General features: G+C 41.1%; 1 protein-coding gene across 1 annotated transcript in view; it reads right to left on the bottom strand.

Annotated features, from left to right (window-relative positions):
• cspg4 (chondroitin sulfate proteoglycan 4) overlaps window positions 1–18,605 on the bottom strand; it is a 115,978-nt gene extending 97,373 nt beyond the window's left edge. The window contains exon 1 of the mRNA XM_078167716.1: window positions 18,314–18,605. Coding sequence (XP_078023842.1) covers window positions 18,314–18,380 — 67 coding nt within the window. The 5' untranslated portion in view covers window positions 18,381–18,605. The remainder of the gene's footprint in view (window positions 1–18,313) is intronic.
• Window positions 18,606–18,926: the final 321 nt, after the last annotated feature.

Genomic DNA, 18,926 nt, shown 5'->3' with positions numbered 1-18,926 from the left:
CTCATCTGAAACTAAGGGTTTGGGGGGTCCCCTGCCAGGAAACTGTAAGCATCAAACACTTACATTTCTACATTCTGGTGAAGTGTTATATACTCAAATCAAATGTATAGATCTTTTAATCAGTGCTTACGACCAAGCGACAACCTCCAAGGCTGAAAAATGAAACCAATGCAGAAATGCCAAAAACTTCAGTTCATTAAATGGCCAATGAGTCAATCCCCATTGACCCCCATATTAAAATGCCCAACTTTACAGCAGAAATAAACATGTTTACAGCCCGGTACAAAAGACGGTTTTGGTTATTTAATACTGATTTCACCATCCATGACAACTGTACAGGGGAAGAATTTTTTCTCACCCTTTGCATTTTATTTAGGCTTGAAGTTACGCATATTTAAAGACAGTGTTGCTTGAGTGACAGGCTGTCTGCAAGGCACTGCTTGCTTGCTCCTCCATACCTCCACCCTCTCATACAAATATGGTCACCTCTGGATCCAAAAATATGGTGACGGTCGAAATACGGAATCGGAGGCTTCAAAACGGGAGTCCACAAACCATTGGGTAATATCATGGTAGCTATGTCCAATATTATCTACAGCCTGTACTTCCAAACCACTCTCATTGAGCGGCGATGTATATTTCTGCAGAGACGCTGACTATTCTGTGTCCAGGGCGTTTACGGTCGTGGTCCCCAACAGCACTCAGGTGAGGTTGGGACTTTACAAAAAGGTAGCAACCAGGTGCCAGACCATAAGCAGCAGGCATCCAAGAGACAGTGCCAGGACTGTAGACTGTACATAATAATGGATGTAGCTACCATGATGTCACCCATTGGTTTGAAGCCTCAAGTTTGACATTTTGGCCGTCGCCATCTTGATGCTTTTGGAGACAGAAATTGTCCAGCAAATGACAAAATAGTCAAAACTAATTGTATTTTAAATATATATTATTTCAAATACGGCCAGTCTCTCCCTAAAATCATCCTCATATGAAATAAATGCTGAAGTTGTCTGTCAGGTGTCAGGCGTTTCCGGAAAACTTTGTCAGACTGTCAAAACTTTATGTGTGACTAAATTCACTGTGTTAAAAACGTTTTATTTCTCTCAGAAGATTAACATATTGCAGCCCCTCGAGGCTAAAGCTCAATCCCCCCGTCTTGGAGCAAAGGCTAAGAACATCTTGGAGTGGATAACTAATTAGAAGCACAAAAAACTATTAGTTTGGAGTCAGATGTCTCATGATTAACCGCAGAGGCCTTGTGCTTATGAGTCATGCACCCTGAGGGCTGGAGGGAGTCCCCGCGCTCACAGTGGATGCCTCTATATTTAAAATAGTGAGTCAAATTCATGTGCGAGCTACTGTCCCTGCTGGACTTGTAAAAATAGCGGATTTGGGTTTCTGAGGGAAGGTGCTATATAGAACGAGACATGTGAAATGCAATATACAACACATTTAATAATAAAAATGTTTCACAATGTCGCTCTTTTTTTCAATGTGACGTATATGAGTCATTATTGTGTGGCTTACTGTATACATACATATATATATGTATATATGTATATATGAGTTGCTAAAAAGGACAAGTTCCCAAGAGTTTACGGGTTGCTGGGAGAGCAAACATAAAACACATCTGATAACAAACCGGTCTCTCAGTGCCTGTCTCGAGACTCACTTCAGATCTAACACTGAGCATTCTTCAGAACTCGCCTAATTGCGACACACTCACATTCTTTCACCGCGGTTGTTTTGTCTATATTAGGTAAGAGAAGCAGAGGGACAATTTGATTAAAGCCTCCAGCTCTGGCTTGCTGTTAACTGACCAAGGCTGACTCCAGATGTTGGAGTGGAAACCTCAGGCTTTTCCTAACACGTCTCAGATGAGTCAGCCCAACACTGGAAACATTTCCCATGATTCACGCTGCTTTTCCAGTGCCTTAGCAGCCTTTTGTTACCGCACTGGCCACATCGGGCTGATTCCACTGATCAGGGCATGTGAGTTACATGCGATGCAGAGTGTTCGACAAAGCGAGCATTGTTCCTAAATCTGATTTAGGCATTAATTTACATCATATGATATAAGATAACAATATCCGATGATATTACCAGTAGATAACATTCACAATCAACAGGAAGGGAAGATCTTGAGAGCTGATCTTGAGGGATAAACTGAGTAATTACGTAACAGCCCTTTGGGGTAAGATGACATTTTGTTTTTCCTTTTAATTTATATTCAATGGATAGGAGAAACAATAGTAGCCAGAATAAAACTGATTCCCCTCTATTTAACCAAAAATGATAAAACAGACTATTCTCTAAAAAAAGAGAGGGAGAGAGAAAACCCATAGAGGCCACTCGTATCGAGACATCTGGTCATGCATAATTCCTGCTTATTGAAAACTTGGCAGTTCTGTGATGATGAGAATTTTCTCTGGAGTTTTCATTTTGGGCACTAAACTCCCCAACAGCTCTTATCAAAAATAAACATGCAGAATTCAGTTGCTGCAGTGGGGGATGAATATAAGCCTGTCTTTCTCAGGGTCATAACACACACTTTTGATTTAAAATGTTGCACTGCAGGTCCAGGCCCCATTGTGGCCCTACAGGTATCCTTATGTGCATGATGATGCATCTAGGTAGGTGGTGTTTGTCTTCTTGATCTTTTTTCGCAGCACTATTGGTTTGCTTTATTGTTACTTTGTAGTGTTCACTCTTTGTTATGTTCAGTAATTGACATTAATCTTATTTTTATCCATATCCTGTTGCCTGCTGCTGCAAAAACCCAATATCCTCAAAAACATCATAAACCAAACTTAATCTACTTTCCAGATTTCCGAGGATGTCAAGCCTTTGGCCAAGGACACAAATGTAATAGGACTCTGTCTTGAGCACTTTTGCTGTGACCACTGCTGGATTTGTCTACAACTGGCAATGTCGGCCCGACCACCACTTTGGTCCTGACTGAAACATCAACAACTATGCATGGATTACCGAGAGGATGAATCCTATTGACTCTGGTGATCCTCCGACTTTTCCTCTGGCGCCATCACTGCAGGTCAAAAATATTTGTCTTTTACTTATGGCGACATTTATGAGCAAATACCTGCAAAACTAAGGAGATTGGTGTTTATTGCTAATTGACAAATACTAAGATAGAACTAAGATGGTGATGATGGTGAAGTTGGTAGTATTGTCACTGTAAGCATGTTAAGCGGGATTTATACTTGTGCCTCAGCTCTATGCAGTCTACACTGTAGCCTACGCTGTTGTGAGCATTTATACTTCTGTAGTGGTGTGTCTGTGTCACTCTGCAGTTACACCTCCAAAACACTAGTCTGCTGTAAAGTTTAACTGACTCAAAACAAACCCAAAACTCACATTAAACATGGCTTAATAGCAAGAATTTCAAACACAAGTACACAAATCAGCTTCACTATAACTTGCAGCATTCTCAGACAAACACTTGTCTTTATCTGGACACATTTTCCCCACAAATACAACATGCTAATGTTTTTAGCACAAGTCTATGGCATTTTACATTGTATAAATTAGCCTAGCTGCTAGCAGACTTTTCCTCTACTTATATGAAACCAGGGACAACAGCAACATTTAACAAAGGTAACGTTACAAAATTCGGCTCCATTACAACTCACAGATTCACCGACAAAACAACTATCTTATACTCGTTTTCCGAACAAATACGACATGCTAACGTTATTAGCACAAGCCTATGGAATTTTACATTTTATAGCAACTAGTGGAGATTTCCTCTGCTCATATGAAGCCAGGATAAATCACACACAAGACTTAAAATGCTATTTTTGTGGAGGCTTTATTGTCTTCACAATTTATTGTTTCTTACCTGTGAAGTAAAAGTAAATAAAAGCTTTGTTTCCACTGAGGGAAATGGTTTCAGCTTACAAAAATAGACAGGAGGTCTGCGTCACTGCGACGTGTAGTTACATTTCTGAGGAGATGCATGTCAGGCTCTACGTCAATGCAGAGCCTACGCTGTAGGTATGGCATCAATTTGATGCAGTATAAAGCAAATATAAATCCCACTTTAAAATGACTAAGTTAGCCTTTAGCTAAGTATTGCTGTGCTTAAGTCAGCCCATTACTAGAAGAAATATTGGCATTGCACATTTCTGCAAACCACAAATATGTTACATTTGTATGTGTCATATGTACCATATCAATGTTTCTAAAGTGACGTAGTATATGAACTGACTTTGTTGTTGCAAGATGGAGGGGATGGTGGATAGCATGTCTTGAGATACCTGCTAAATAGCAGAGTACTGCAAACCACTGTTAAAGACATGCAAGCACCAAAACCGGTTGTTCTTCAGCAACCTGTACCTGTGTTTCTAGCCAGGGTTGTGCCATTTACTGAGATGCTGCTGAATTTTCAGTGGCAAAAGGTGATGTATCCCTTACCATAATCAAATTGTTTTTGCGCCTAAACCTAACCACATAAAACCACAGCATTGTTGAAATTCAAAGTTTCAATATATCTGCTCCATAGTATTGCACACATGTAGCACATCTGTAATTTGCAGCAACAAACAATGCCAACATTATTCTGGAAACTGGGTTGCTTAAGTACAGCCTCACATAGCTGTGAGCGTGGCTTGAGACTCTTATTGTTATTATCATTATTGAAAAGTTAATAAAGTGTCTTAGTAAGAAGCAATATGAGCATAGATATTTCTGTAACATGTCCACACTGTAAAATATGGTAAATGAAAAATACAGCTGTTGAACTTTAATAACCTGTTCAGTATGCCAACACACAAACAAAAAAAATGAAGAAGAAGAAAAAGAAAGAAAACCCTGGCAGGTTGCAAGGCTTTGACTTTTTTTTCACAGTGCAGTCCTCTGGAATAAAGGTTGACTATTTTCCTCCTTCACCCATGCAGCTCTAACCCCGCACTGCTGCTGCTGCAGGTAAGACTGTGTCCTTAGAATTACCTAAAATTGCATGGCGACAAGGAAATCACAGTTTATCAACAATTTCAAATCCCAAATTGCCACTTACAGACCTGAAATCTGGGTGTAGACCATTCGTCACCAAATTGCAGCAAAACCCCCTGCTTCTCCCGAGTTATCTGATTGACGTGGAAGGGGTTAAAACAACACGGTAGCACACCATGAGATGGCCTCTGACCTTCCACCTATGGGAGAGAATCTGGGCCTGTGTTTATGTACAGAAACTCTTTTGTGTACACACCAAGGGCTAAATGAGGTCTGTGTGTGGGCTGTCTGCCCGCTCTAAGCAGATCATGGCCCTAAAATATAATCCGAGCAGCCTGCCGTTGACAGCCAGCAACCTCAAAGAGAGCAATGTGGGAAAGATCATCTTCCAGGGGACTATAGAGTCCTCAAGGCGAGGGACATGTCCTTTTTTTCACTGTTCTTGCATCACAATGAGAATAAACTGAGTGATGATATGCGCTTTTGAAGTCGCTGAGTCCCCCGCTTTAAGTGTGACAACAATGCCAGTGATTCGTTCGGAGGGAAGGCAGTATTTCTCTCTTATTTTGGAAGGGCTGTGCATCTGGCACATCTGTCGCCCTGTGAAGCACCACTTGATAGCTTCATCACATGATTCTGCCGCTTTAAAGGATTCCTCTGATTTACTACAACTTGGGTCTTATTTTTGTAGTTTTGGCCATTATTCCTGCCAGTAATTATACGATAGGACTCTTCAAGTTAATTGCTGATGAGATCTAGCGGCTTAAAAAGGGGGAAAAACATGAGTCGTCAGATGATCAGAATGGCTTTAAAGAAAACCATAGGCAGGGCCGGATCAACTAACATCTGGGGCCTTGGGGTAAAGAAATGTAGTAATGGGCACCTACTGACCACCCATTTTGCCACATGTCTCTTTTTTAACTGTGTATATATCAATTAGTAGTATGATATAGCTGCAGTAAGTACTGCCAAGCTGCGGACCGCTTTTTGAGACCAAAGTACAAAAAAAATGTTTTTATTTTGGAGAGTCATTAATGTTTTTCCTCTGGCTTTTTAGCCAATGAACATGTTAAGTGCTGAGATCTGGTGGTCTTAAAAAAGGGAAAAACACGAGTAATCAGATGATAAGTCTGGCTTCAGAGAGACCCATAAGCAGGGCCAGATCAACTAACATCTGGGGCCTTGGGGGAAAGAAGTGTAGTATTGGGCCCCTACTGATCCCCCACTTTACCACATCTCTCATTTTAAACTTTATATGTATTAATTTGTTTTAGCAATTAGTTTGTGTGGATTTAATTCAGCACAAAATAACTTACTAATATGATATAACTACAACATGTACTGCCAAGCTGCGGGCCGCTTTTTGAGACCAATAAACAACAAAACTGTTTTTATTTGAGCGAGTCATTACTGTTTTTCCTCTGGCTTTTTAGCCAACAAACATATTTTAGTGCCAAGATCTGGTGGTCTTAAAAAGGGGAAAAAACACGAGGAGTCAGATGATCACACCGGCTAGGTCCAGATTATTAAATTTTAGGGCCTTGGGGTAAAAATGTTCCTGTCGGCCCCTATTGATTTCTAATTTTTCCACATCTCTCTTTTTTACTGTGTGCCTATTAATTAGAAATTATTTAGTAATTAGTTTCTGGGAATTTAATTAAGCACAAAATTATGTAATAATATGTGCTTATATAACTACAATACAAACTAGAATAACAAAGGAAACTCAATTTGGACACTCTCTACAAGTCAGAGAGCTTTAAGAATGGCTATAAAGCTGTGACATTGTTTATTGTTTTAGAGGTGCATGCATTATTACCAAACTATCAAATTACCACAAAGTAAAAACCACACAGAAAACTTGGAGACTTTGAGACTCCTGAAATCTAGGCTGGATGATATGGCCTATACATAATATCTCAATATTTTAAGGCTATATCACAATACACAATATATATCTCGATATTTTGAAATCTTCTCTAAATTACTGTAGACTACTAAAACACTAAAGCACTAAATAAACTACTGTTACAATAAAATTCAATAAAGTAGCTACTCGTATATAATAAAGTTAAATAAAGTACTGTTACAGTAAAGTTAAATAAAGCACTGTTACAATAATGTTAAATAATCTACTGTTAAAATAAAGTTTAATAAAGTACTGCTATAATAAAGTTAAATAAAGTACTGTTATAGTAAAATTAAATAATCTACTGTTAAAATAAAGTTTAATAAACTACTGCTATAATAAAGTTAGATAAAGCACAGTTACAATAAACTTAAATAATCTACCGTTAAAATAAAGTTTGATAAAGTACTATCATAACAATAAAGTTAAATAAAGCATTGCTATAATGAAATAAATCAAAGCAGAACCACTGGTGCTTTTATTCTGAAATGTTGATGTTCCTGCTGTGAATTTGAAGCTTCTGGTTTGATGTTAGCAGTTAGCAGAAAGTTTAAATGTTACCGCAGCGTCGTTAAACCGCCGTTTAATAAAATATTTATTTACTGTGAGCTGGACTCAAACTAACAGCTCTCCAGTTCATATATTAACAATAAATGCAAGTTGCACTGGTGCTCCATGGTTGCAAAATGTGACTTAATAGTTGTGGTCTAGAGCCCCTGCACATACAAAAATGGGGAGTGTGTGTGTTTGTGCCAGTGGCTTAAAAAAGACTTTTTACAATTTACTCAGTGTTATTTTAAAGATCCCAAGCTGCAATACATTGAGTGTAATCAATATATTGAACACCCCTACCCGAGAGTGCTGGGCCCCTGCCAGTTGTCTAGTTGGCAAGCCAGCCTTGACACAAGGTTAGCCAGATTTATTTGGAAAAGAAACCACAAATGAAGAGTTAAGTTACTTCTCAAACTGTCTGTCGTGAACATCCAATACAGTTTTCAGACTTTGACCAACTATACTAGTCATAATCTTGTGCATTTTGGATTTGTTACTTTTCAGTTTTACCTACAAATAAAGTTGTATAGATAACTGTTTTTTGTAGGGCAGTCCCTGTGTTTCTGGAACAGCAGTTACTTTGATGAGTAGGTTATTATACCGAAAAAGAACTCAGGTTGTAATAAACTGGAATCATCCTTAAACTAGCCGTAGTTCGGTGAAATAAATGGTCATCGGTTTTGGCTTTTCTTAGGCACTCTTGCATTTATCATTTCTGGCTTTTAGCTGACATGCTTATCTGACTACAGCAGCTTTAAAAGAGCAGCAATGGCCTAGTGTCTTCCTCAAGGACACCTTGACAGGAGTTATTGCTGTTACAGGAGTCAAACCTCTCTCATTTCCATTATAGGACCGAGCAGTGTAATCACTGGGCAGACATGCTGCCCACTCTGTTGCTGCAGGTCAGATATAAGATTCTACCTGTAGTAACAAGATGAAGTTATAGAGAGGAAAGGAGTGGGGTGAGGCAGGCTGCCCATACAGATAACTTTAGATTCTTGAAATGATGTTTGCCTCGGGCCAGACTCCCCCCCAAAAACAGTTAATAAACCATGACTCACTGAAACTTTCTCTCTGAAAGTGCCAGGATGAAACATCAGGCAGGCAGAAGTTAGGGAGGTTATATCACATTAGAAGTGTTATCAATATTGATTGTCTTCCGTGCTCTGAGAAGTTGCGGGCGTCTCATTTTCATGCAGCTGAAAGACGAGCTTGTCAATGAGCAGGATGTCTTCCAGGCTACAAGAATGACTCATGTGCTGCACTTAAGTCTGAAAAGAAATGCTGTGTTCTGCAGCAGAGCAACCAGAGTTTATTCCCTTCTTCAAAAACAACATACAACCAAACATCTTGAGGGAAATTCTTCACATTTGGTACAAACATCCACTTGGACTCAAAGATGATGTGATTTAAGTTTGGTGGTCAAAGGTCAAAGGTTGGGGCGTCGGTGGCTTAGTGGTAGAGCAGGCGCCCCATGTACAAGGCTGTTGCCGCAGCGGCCCGGGTTTGAATCCAGCCTGTGGCCCTTTGCTGCATGTCACTCCCTCTCTCTCTCCCCCCCTTTCACACTTGTCTGTCCTATCAATTAAAGGCTTAAAAATGCCCAAAAAATCTTAAAAAAAAAAAAAAAAAGTCAAAGGTTAAGGCCACTGTGACCTTGCGTCCATCACATTCTTGTGAACGTGATATCTCAAGAACACCTTGACTGAACTTCCTCAAATACTTAAAATGACCATGCCCTCTTTAAGAAGCAGTGTGCAGGATTCAGGAGGATATATTGGCAGAATGGAATTTAATATAATTAGTGTGTTTTCTTTAGTTTATAATCACCTTAAAATAAGTATCGTGTTTAATTACCTTAGGATGAGCCGTTTATATCTACAAAGGGAGCGGGTCCTTGTGAAGATCGCTAAGTTGCACTGCCACATTTCTACAGTAGCCCAGAACAGATAAACTAAACACTTGCAGTGGTTAGCATTGTCACCTCCCAGCAAAATGGTTCCTGGTTCGAACCCTGGGGTGGGGGGCCCCTTCTGTGCGGAGCTTGCATGTTCTCCCTGTGTCAGCGTGGGTTTTGCTCTGGCTTCCTCCCACAGTCTAAAGACATGCAGGTTAAGTGGTGACTCTAAATTGGCTGTAGGTGTGAATGTAGGCTAACGCTTGGCACGTGGGAGAAGTCTCATTTGGTTTTGCAATCTGCAATCCTCACTGCTAAATGTGGCTAAGTCCTACACACTGCTCTTTAACACCACATTACATTGGTGGCAGGTATTGTGTTGAAATTATGTGCTGGCGACAGAGAAACGGTGCCAAATAAGGTCAATTAGAATTCTTTTTCATTGTAGACTCATGAATTCCCTGGTTCAACGACGTCATGCAATGGGCGGTGGTCAATGTTACAACCTCATAGGTCGTATAAAGACTGAGAAAGTCTTTGTTGGAAGGAGGTCAGGGTGGTGGATGAGTCAAAGAAATACTAGACCTTTATCCAGGAGATCACCAACCATGTCAACAGTGAAATTAAAGGTCAACTTGAACTTCTTCTATCTAACTTTAGATATTTACGCCCTTTTCATTCTTACCACATGTTTCTTGACATACTTACGTCACTTTACAACATACTTGTGTCCCGTACATAACAATCTTAGTTATTTTGATCAAAAACAAAATATTTTCCTAAACCTAACTGTGCTGCCACCACATAATTTCAGAACAATACATGCCACCACCACCACCACGTAATGTGGTGTTAAGAGGTTGTGGTCATTTCACATATTTCTGTGCGATCATGTTGGTATGTTACATTTGTGCATATTTTATACAAGTTTACTGAAGCTATCATGACAAGATCTCTCTTCTTCCTGCTCTTTTTAATCACAAAATATGTCCGACTGTATTTTGTTACAGATTATAGTTTATATTTTGATTAAAAGTTTGTGCTGAAAGTGTACACTAAGGTGATTTAAAGTACCCTGTAAAACTCCCTCCTCAGACATTTCTCACCAAGTTAAAGTGAGCACTTATTTTTTAGGACCTTCAGTCACACGTGGAGAGACAGAAAGCAGGCACATGACTGCGCATTCTGCTCTGCATTTATAAACACTCTGATTTTCTTGTTTGGATTTCCTCCAAATGCCCCATTTTTATTCTGTCCTAACACTGCGTTGTGTTTAAACTAAGAGGTGAGGGGAGGGTCACACAGTGTGTCTGTGGGACCAGCACCACCAGCAGAACACTAATCTCATCAATTTCCCAATGCAAATACTGGACTTATTAATCTTCTGTGCAGACACTTGTAGTCACACCATCCTCCCTGCCAACTCTCAAGGAACACACGGAGGCCTTGTATACAGACACTTCACAAAGCCCAGGCAAATTTCATATTTATTTTCTCCTGTTACCATAGTGACATTATACTCTAGGGGAGATAGCAGGCTCATATGCAGTCTTGGGATGCAAATCCCCTCGTTAAGCTTTGCAATTGAAAATGCAAACACATTCAGGAGCAAGACATCTCTAGAACACTCACAAATGTGCATAAACCATTAGACAATGTTTTCAGTAGATGCTGTTGTCTTATTATCAGAGGAGCCCCCAGAAATATTTCATAGGGGTGGCCAGATGTAGCCACTAAAGATCTTGAGGTGCCAAAACCAAAAGCCATAACTGAATTTTAGGAATTTGCTCATGTTGCTGAAGCCTATAGGTGGGCTGAAAACTATGTCAATATGAGAGTTAAGGATCACATAGTGATATACATTGGTTTCTTATTTTGCAGTAAATGTTACTATCTGATGTGCTTAGACTGATACTGGTAAAACATTTTGAGTTTTACAGTCCTGTTTTAATGTAGTTTATATCTATAAATGTTAAGCAATTGATTGTTCTTAAAAAAGGCTGGTTGTCCTTTTCCTTAACAACACAACTTAAAACCATCAAAACATCAGCATCATCTGTAGTCAGCATTCTACATCAAATTGACATCAGCATGAGACATTGTCCTGACATTATATTTTGTTCACCCCATGTCAAAAACAAAATTCAACCAAATATGAACATCTAACAATATCGGTGGCCGACTGGGTTCAAATTATAGCTGTATATTTGTCTTTTTAAGCAACCAAAATCAAAATGTCTTCCAAACATCTCTTGCCAATGTCGTCTTGACACAGAATACTGACATTTAGTCATAAGGTATGGAGAGCAAAACCCAACACCTACAAAACAACATCATGCTAATGTCCACAAAATGTAAAATACAAACATTGTTTGACATTTAAAATACTGTCAACCCAATATTCGTCCAATCAAAATTTAACGTCTGTTCGACATAAGAGTTCAATGTCTTTCTGACATAATGTTGACATCCGGTGCTAGCTGGGAAGCCATTGATATTTGGTTGAATTAAGGTTGTGATGTAGGGCGACCAAAATGGACAACATCTAATGTCAATGACAATTTGACGTAAAATACTGATAACAAATAAAGTTGATATTTTGATGGTTGTAAGTTGTGTTGTTAAGTAACTATAATCAAATGTCGTCCAGGCGTCTCATGCCAATGTCATCTTGATGTGGAATAATGACATTTAGTCATAAGGTATAGAGAGCAAAACCCAACATCAGCAAAACATCATGATGTTAATGTCCACAAAATGTGAAATTCTAACATCATTTGACATTTAAAATATCTTAAACCCAATTTTGTCCAACCAAAATTTAACATCTGTCCAACGTAACAGTCCAAAGTCTTTCTGGCGTAATATTGTTATCCAGTGCTAGCTGGGAAGGAGCACACTGATTGTAAGGAATCACACATTTTTTGGATATAAGCCCAATCAAGTTTAGGGGAGACTTGTGGGTTCCCATAGAACCCATTTGATTCAGCTATCTTGAGTTGAGAGTTCAGGTGAGCCCCACTAATGGATGCCTTACCTTGTCTGGTTTCATAGGCTACCTCTGCCTTCACGCTAACTTAAAAAATGAGCATGCCACAGCCTCTTAAAGACATTAACATCTGCCTATTTTCGCTAGGGGGGCCAGTAGGAGGGGCAGCAATTGTATCAGGGTGGCCTATGCCCCCCTGGATTCCCCCTTGGGTGCGCCACTGCTTAATAACTGTTATTTGAGCAGTTTAAGGCAAGCATTCACAATCCAATATGTGGTAATCCAATCGATGCTCTTACAGTTATTGAGTATCTTTTTCACATCATACATCATCAGTTCTGCCAACAGAGTTGGACAGGAGTCCCATTTCGTCTGTCTCTTCATCTGTCAGGTCATATTTGTATTTTAGCAGACGTCAATATTTTATAAATGGATTTCCAGAAAACAACACTAGACAAAACAAAAGAACACACAGGAGACTTTGTAGAGTGGATGGTAATGGGGCAAGAAAGAAGTCATTAACTTTTCACACTGTTTGGCCAACAGAGGGGAGTGGCAGTGGACGTGGCTTCCTCAGGAGCACACAACTTTCAGACAGATTAACATAACAACCTCAAACTTTGTCTGCCTATCAACAGAGAGCAAAACAGGAATAAAATAACCTCTATCACCAGGCCAACCAAACAACATGCGAGCGCTAGAGAGCAATTTATGGCTTGGAAATAACTACCCTGCCAATTTTTTTCCAAACCTTAGTAAAGTGGTGGTTAAAGGGTAGCGTAATGGCTGCTGACGAGATACAGAGCTGCAGGCAGAGAACAGGAACATGTCATGTTCCATTTCAGATGGAGACATGATAAAGTGAGCATTGCTTGATTTGAGAGAAAAAGTGCTCTCACATGGCTGCTGAATACAGAACCCTGCTGCTTATCTACTTTCAATGCCAAAAAAATGTGTCCCTTTTAAATTCTATGGTGAAATGATATTCAATGATATACAGGATCTGAATGGGGTTGGCAGGTAATCAGAAGCTTAGGTAAGTGAAAGACGGTGTTATTGATTCGAGGGCCGTGACCATCACCAGAAGGCTAGTCTCACAAAGCCAGACCTATCTCCACAGTGCTTTGTCAGCACCAGAAGCACACATTATCATTCTGCTGTGATAAAAACGCTCTAGCTTGTTTTTATTTCTTTAAACCAATCACAATCGTCTTGGACGGCACCAAGCCTAGCATGCAGCAATCAGCCCTTGCAAAACAGTGTCAGGCAAAACTTGTTTTGGTGGAACATTTGCATGTCGGGAGGTGACACTGTTTTAAATGGTTAATTCTCCACAAAAGAAAACCACACAGTCGATGTGCTAGCTGTATGTGGCTCTTGCAGAATATTCTCCCAACGATATTACAGAAGCTTGTGTGAAGTGGAACGGATCGGTACACTGGTGAAGTCTGTGTCACTGGCACATGCCACTGCCATGGTAGAAAAATGTGGCAAATCACCTGCGACTGGCCGTGTCGGAAAACAGACCTACAGTATATTGGCCATTCAAGTCCTGTGAGGCGGGGTCTGGGCTTGGGCCATCGGTCCCTCTGCCCCCCCTTACTGGAGTCTAGAGAAAATAACAGGAGGCCAATATTACCAACTTTAATAGGCTATGGCAGGCTCGTTTTAAGCTAGCGCAAAGGTAGTGATATCAATAATATCCACACAGCTTGTCAGGAAGAGGGCTAAATAATGCTCCAAAGTAAGGCCAAATTTTGGCACAGGAAACCCTGGCATGGTCATTTTCAAAGGGGTCCATTTCACTCCACTAAACTTGAGAAGGGTTGTTCGAAGTAAATGTTTTGCTCCTCAGAATCAATGTAGTTCTTCAAATTAGAGCTGTATATTTGTCTTTCTAAGGAAAAAAAAAATGAGTTAAGGCTTTTGGTTTCGGTATGCCACCCCAAGATTTTCAGTGGCCCCATCTGGCCACACCTATCAAAAATTCTTGGGGGGTGACACTGTTCACAAGTAAATGGTAAATGGACTGCACTTGTATAGTGCCTTTCTAGTCTTCTCACCACTCAAGGCACTTCTACACTGCTGAGTCACACTGACCCATTCACACAAACATTCACACACTGGTGACCAAGGCTACCATACAAGTTGCCACCTGCTACTCAGAAACCACTGACACGCTCCCACACACCGATGGAACAGCCATTGGGAGCAATTTGTGGTTCAATATCTTGTCCAAGGATACTGTGACATGCAGGGATCGAACTCTCTTCAGATTGGTGGACGATCTGCTTTACCTCTGAGCCACAGCCACTCCAAGATCGTTACAATTCCCTGAAATAACAAGGCAAGCCTTATTACGCAGTCTCAATCTTTGTCAAAATTTGCCACTTTCAGCGTGTAGCTTGTTAGCCCGGAGGTTGTTGCTGTTTCCCGTAGCGAAGGGGATTTGAAAACAGTAACACACAGATAGTAGAAGAGGGTTATAATGCCAGCCTAAGTAGTCGACCAATGGCAGGCTTATAGCCAGAGTCTATATCCGGTGAGTCAGACCAGCAGAGGGCTAAACAGACAAGTCTTTGTGCATGTGAAACACTTAATCTCACATCTCACCATTCTCAAATTTTCTTCATATATTCTTTATGTGGAGAAAATTATAGAATTGATTTGGTGAGCTCCTGCATTTCCTCACACTGCAGCATAATTGTTCTCGAGGCTGTTCTGTGGGTGGAGGAAGCACAACAGCGTAAGACTATGGGAAAGTGGTAGGTTGCATCATTGAAGAAAACTCATGGAAAATGTTATTACAGGGGGAAGCTTACTGTGTTCATGATATGACTCAAACCACTTCTGAGCAAGACTTTCCTGATGGCAGAGAAATATAATCAGAGTGGGTGCAGGTAGACCACTTTAACACTTGAAGAAAGATTGCACAGTGCCTTGGTAAAGAAAGGTGCCAATGGCTTGAAGAACGTCATGTGGGCTTGTGGCCTGTGACATTTGAAGATGTAAACACAGGGAAGAAATGAAACCCTCTGTGAGCCCACTACATGGTTGGTGGAAGAGTCCCCCGACAGCTTGTGGCAGGGATTTTGTGAGAGCAAAGGGGGGCCAAAATCTAATCAGTGACTTGGTACATCTGGTCAACATTAGCAATTAGTTCTCGAGGGTCAGTGGGTGAGTACTGTTCACACTGAGGCAGCGAGGATTGTGCCAACAGATAATTAGATGAGGAGAAATTATTCCCTCATACAGTTTTCCTGTTTTGTTCTGCCATCGTTTTGATTAGAGGAGAATTTGGTTATGTGGAAAATTACATCTACTGCACCATTTAGCCAGTCAGAAGTAACTATAATGCTAACTACTTTATGGATAACTGCATTAAAGGGGTACTTTGTCAATTTTCAAACAGCTTTGTATCGTAACAACGTGGATAGTGTGTGGACATGAACTGTGATAAACTTCCCTCTGTCATGCCAACGCCCACATCATCCTGCTCATCTCCCAGCTCAAATCTGGCATCATCCGGTTGGATTTTTAGTTGGCTCTAGGGCTTTTGCACAAACTACAAATTGTACTTTCGCATTTTCAAAAGAGCACTGAAGTAGATCGAAAGAAAGACACGCCTCTCTTTCTCTCAAACTCAGTCCAAACATAGACCAAACCGTAAAACTAGTCAGTGCAGATCAAATTAAAACCAAGATTCAATTACTGCACTGTTTGTTTCTCACCTAAAATATCTTCAGAACCATATTTTAGTGCACTGTTAAGCTTCAATATGAGAATTAGCAAACAGGAAGTGGGCATGCTATTTCCTGTATCGTGGACACAGAGGCTGCAATAACTCAGATCAAAAGGCTAAACTAAGCAGTTCTGATGAAATATGAACCAACATTCTGTCCTTGCATTGCCTATTTCTCGCTTAAAATGTTTTCAGAAAGATATTTTAGTGTACTGTTTGGCTGTAATTTGGGATTGCTTGTCACGGGCTGGCTGCCATATTGTTTTCTGTATCAAAACCAAATAAGTATAGCTGTGGCTGGAGAAGCTACAAGACCCACCCACTATACCTACATGATCAGCCTCCTTTGCTACTAAGTCTGGAAGCTGAAGCCCCAAAGGAAATGCTAAGTTGGCGTTCAGCTAGCTATGAAGTGTACGCTTAAAGGAGACGTGGATAAGGTTAAGGAAGGGTTACATCTTAATACTAAATAGCATGGGTTTTTGCTGTTTGGCCTCATATGTGTTCACTTTAATGTTGTGTTGCAGCAGGGTTTGCGATTGTGGTTTGTAGGGATGTGTTGTGTGGTGTGGCTGCAGCTATACACATCTCGTCAAAACCAATAAGGTCACCCACCAGCGGGAGCTTTTATTGGTTCAGTGCGACGCAGTGCATTCTGGTAGTTGTAGGTTAACTAAATCTTGAACAGAAGCCAATGGGACAGGCCTTTACTGCTGTTTTGTCTGGTCTTCTAGCACCAATTTCAGAAGTATTTGCGTCTCTCTTGCGTCTCTCTACTGCATAGACAGCGCATTAATTAAATAAACTAAATGAATCTTCCAGTGGTTAGATACTTCTTCAAGATACTGCACACTGACATGCAGAAAGGTCTCTGTAAATCATGAGCAAATGCAATGTGACCACACTCTGACAGCAATGACTGATTGCTCAGCGCACAGCTAATTCTTTCGTGGAGGTGTCGCTGTCGCGCCAGTCAGTGGGGTTTATCTATAAATGAGCAAACAGAAGGGCAGATGACTCTTTTCATGCTCACGGTGAACAGATCACAGTGCAGACGATCTGAATCCAGCTCTCCAGCTGAACTTTGATTCTCTGCCACTGAAACAAAGCGATCCTCCCCCGTTCAGATCAAGAGACACTTTTTCACTCTAGCTGCCAACGAGACACTCATGGAGAGGTTTGCCCGGACTTAATTGGAGTGGAATTTGCAGTGAGAGTTTGAAGATCTGACAGCCGGCAGAAGACAATGGGCTCAACAGCTGCTCTAAGTCCAAGGCTGATCCTGCCAACTTGCCATATGTACAATTTTGCGCTGAGGTGAGCTGGTTAAGCTGTTTGGAGACAGTGTTTCAACTTCTCATCAACATACCGGATTTGCCTCACCCACAAACACTGTACATCCCACACTAACTGTACTCACGCTCAGGAGGAAGGAGAAGAGGAGCTGCTGCATCATGTCACACTGAGAAAGGTACATCTACAGACTTTACTCATGCACTATGGGGCCATTGTGAGGGCCTTGGCCTTCCAGCATCCCCTTCCCCAACACACACACTGCCTCTCACACTCCCCTACCAGCCCCCTCTCTCTGCCACACTTTCATCTCTCCTCACTGGGTGGATAAGGAGCAGCTCTGCCTGCCACTGTGTACTTCCCTCTCAAAGAGCCATTCATTGCTGCCGGCAGAGGGACCTCAGCTCACCTCCTATCCACAGAGGGCTCCAACTTCACTACCTCCTGCCTTTTGGCAACAAGCTTTCAATGCAAACATTCTCAAGGTAAATGCTCTCATACACTCAGCCTGGCACAGGCTGAAAGGCAAAGAAAAAAAAAAGTTTCAGATGAGAAACCGACAGATGTTGTCTCAGACTTTGGGCCAGGGTCAGACCCTTGGCACATCTTTTCCCCTCATGTATTGAGTTTCATCAAGAAAAGGAGGGTTTCACTGCTGAGCATTGAATGACATGAAAACTGTGAGAGTGGACAACAAAAAAGTAAAGAGAATAAAATAAAGGAGACCTGTGGAGTTTACTCAAACTTTTTGCTCAGTGCAATACTGGTACAGGTTAAAGTTTCATCAAGTTAAAGTTTGAGGCATTAACTCATCAGCTTGTCAGGCTCTGATTTATGCATGAGGAAAACCTCAGACAGGGACAGTGATCTGATCTCTTCCCGTGCATCTCTGACAGAGGGGAGAAAGGAAGAAGAGGTGGGGGACAGGACATTAACAGATTGATTTGCAGTGGCACTTACCTCCATGACCGGGGCTGGGGAGGCAGAGCAGCAGGGTCAGGAAAGCACCGACCAGGACCGAATGCATGGCTGTGATATATTCGTGCTGAAAGTTAAGTCCTCCACTCTCACGTTAAAGGCACTCCATTCAGAAGGGACTGAATGAGTTTCCAGTTTTGGGACCTGCTACAGGATACTCCTCCATGTGAAGGGGCAGGGCTGGGGAGGGACCATGAGAGGGACGCCCTCTTCCACAGCCCCCACCTCTTCACACACTTAAACACACACATGCATCTTCAAAGATTGAAAAAACATATCTTGCCTCTCCCTCCTGCCCCTGCACTTACACAGTCACAAGTGCAAGACACACACACACACATACATGCACACACATCTATATTAATGAAAAATAAATTAATGACTCTTTTTGAATGACTTTTTTTGGTGTCTGGTATGTACCGGGTCAGCTGTCAAACGTCTGAGTGCTCATGAATTATAACGTGTCATGACGTAGTGCAACAACAGCACTGAAGGAACGTGCAAGGACCAATTAAACTAGACTCGAGTTGAGACCTTCTCAAGCAAAAGTCCAAAGGTGCATTCACATGCTCCTTGGATGGTTGTTCTTTCAACT

This window comes from Epinephelus lanceolatus, chromosome 5 (genome assembly GCF_041903045.1).
Source record: "Epinephelus lanceolatus isolate andai-2023 chromosome 5, ASM4190304v1, whole genome shotgun sequence".
Classification (NCBI taxonomy): domain Eukaryota; kingdom Metazoa; phylum Chordata; class Actinopteri; order Perciformes; family Serranidae; genus Epinephelus; species Epinephelus lanceolatus.
Note: the sequence above shows the minus strand (reverse complement) of the source record. Positions and strands in the feature narration are given on the sequence as shown.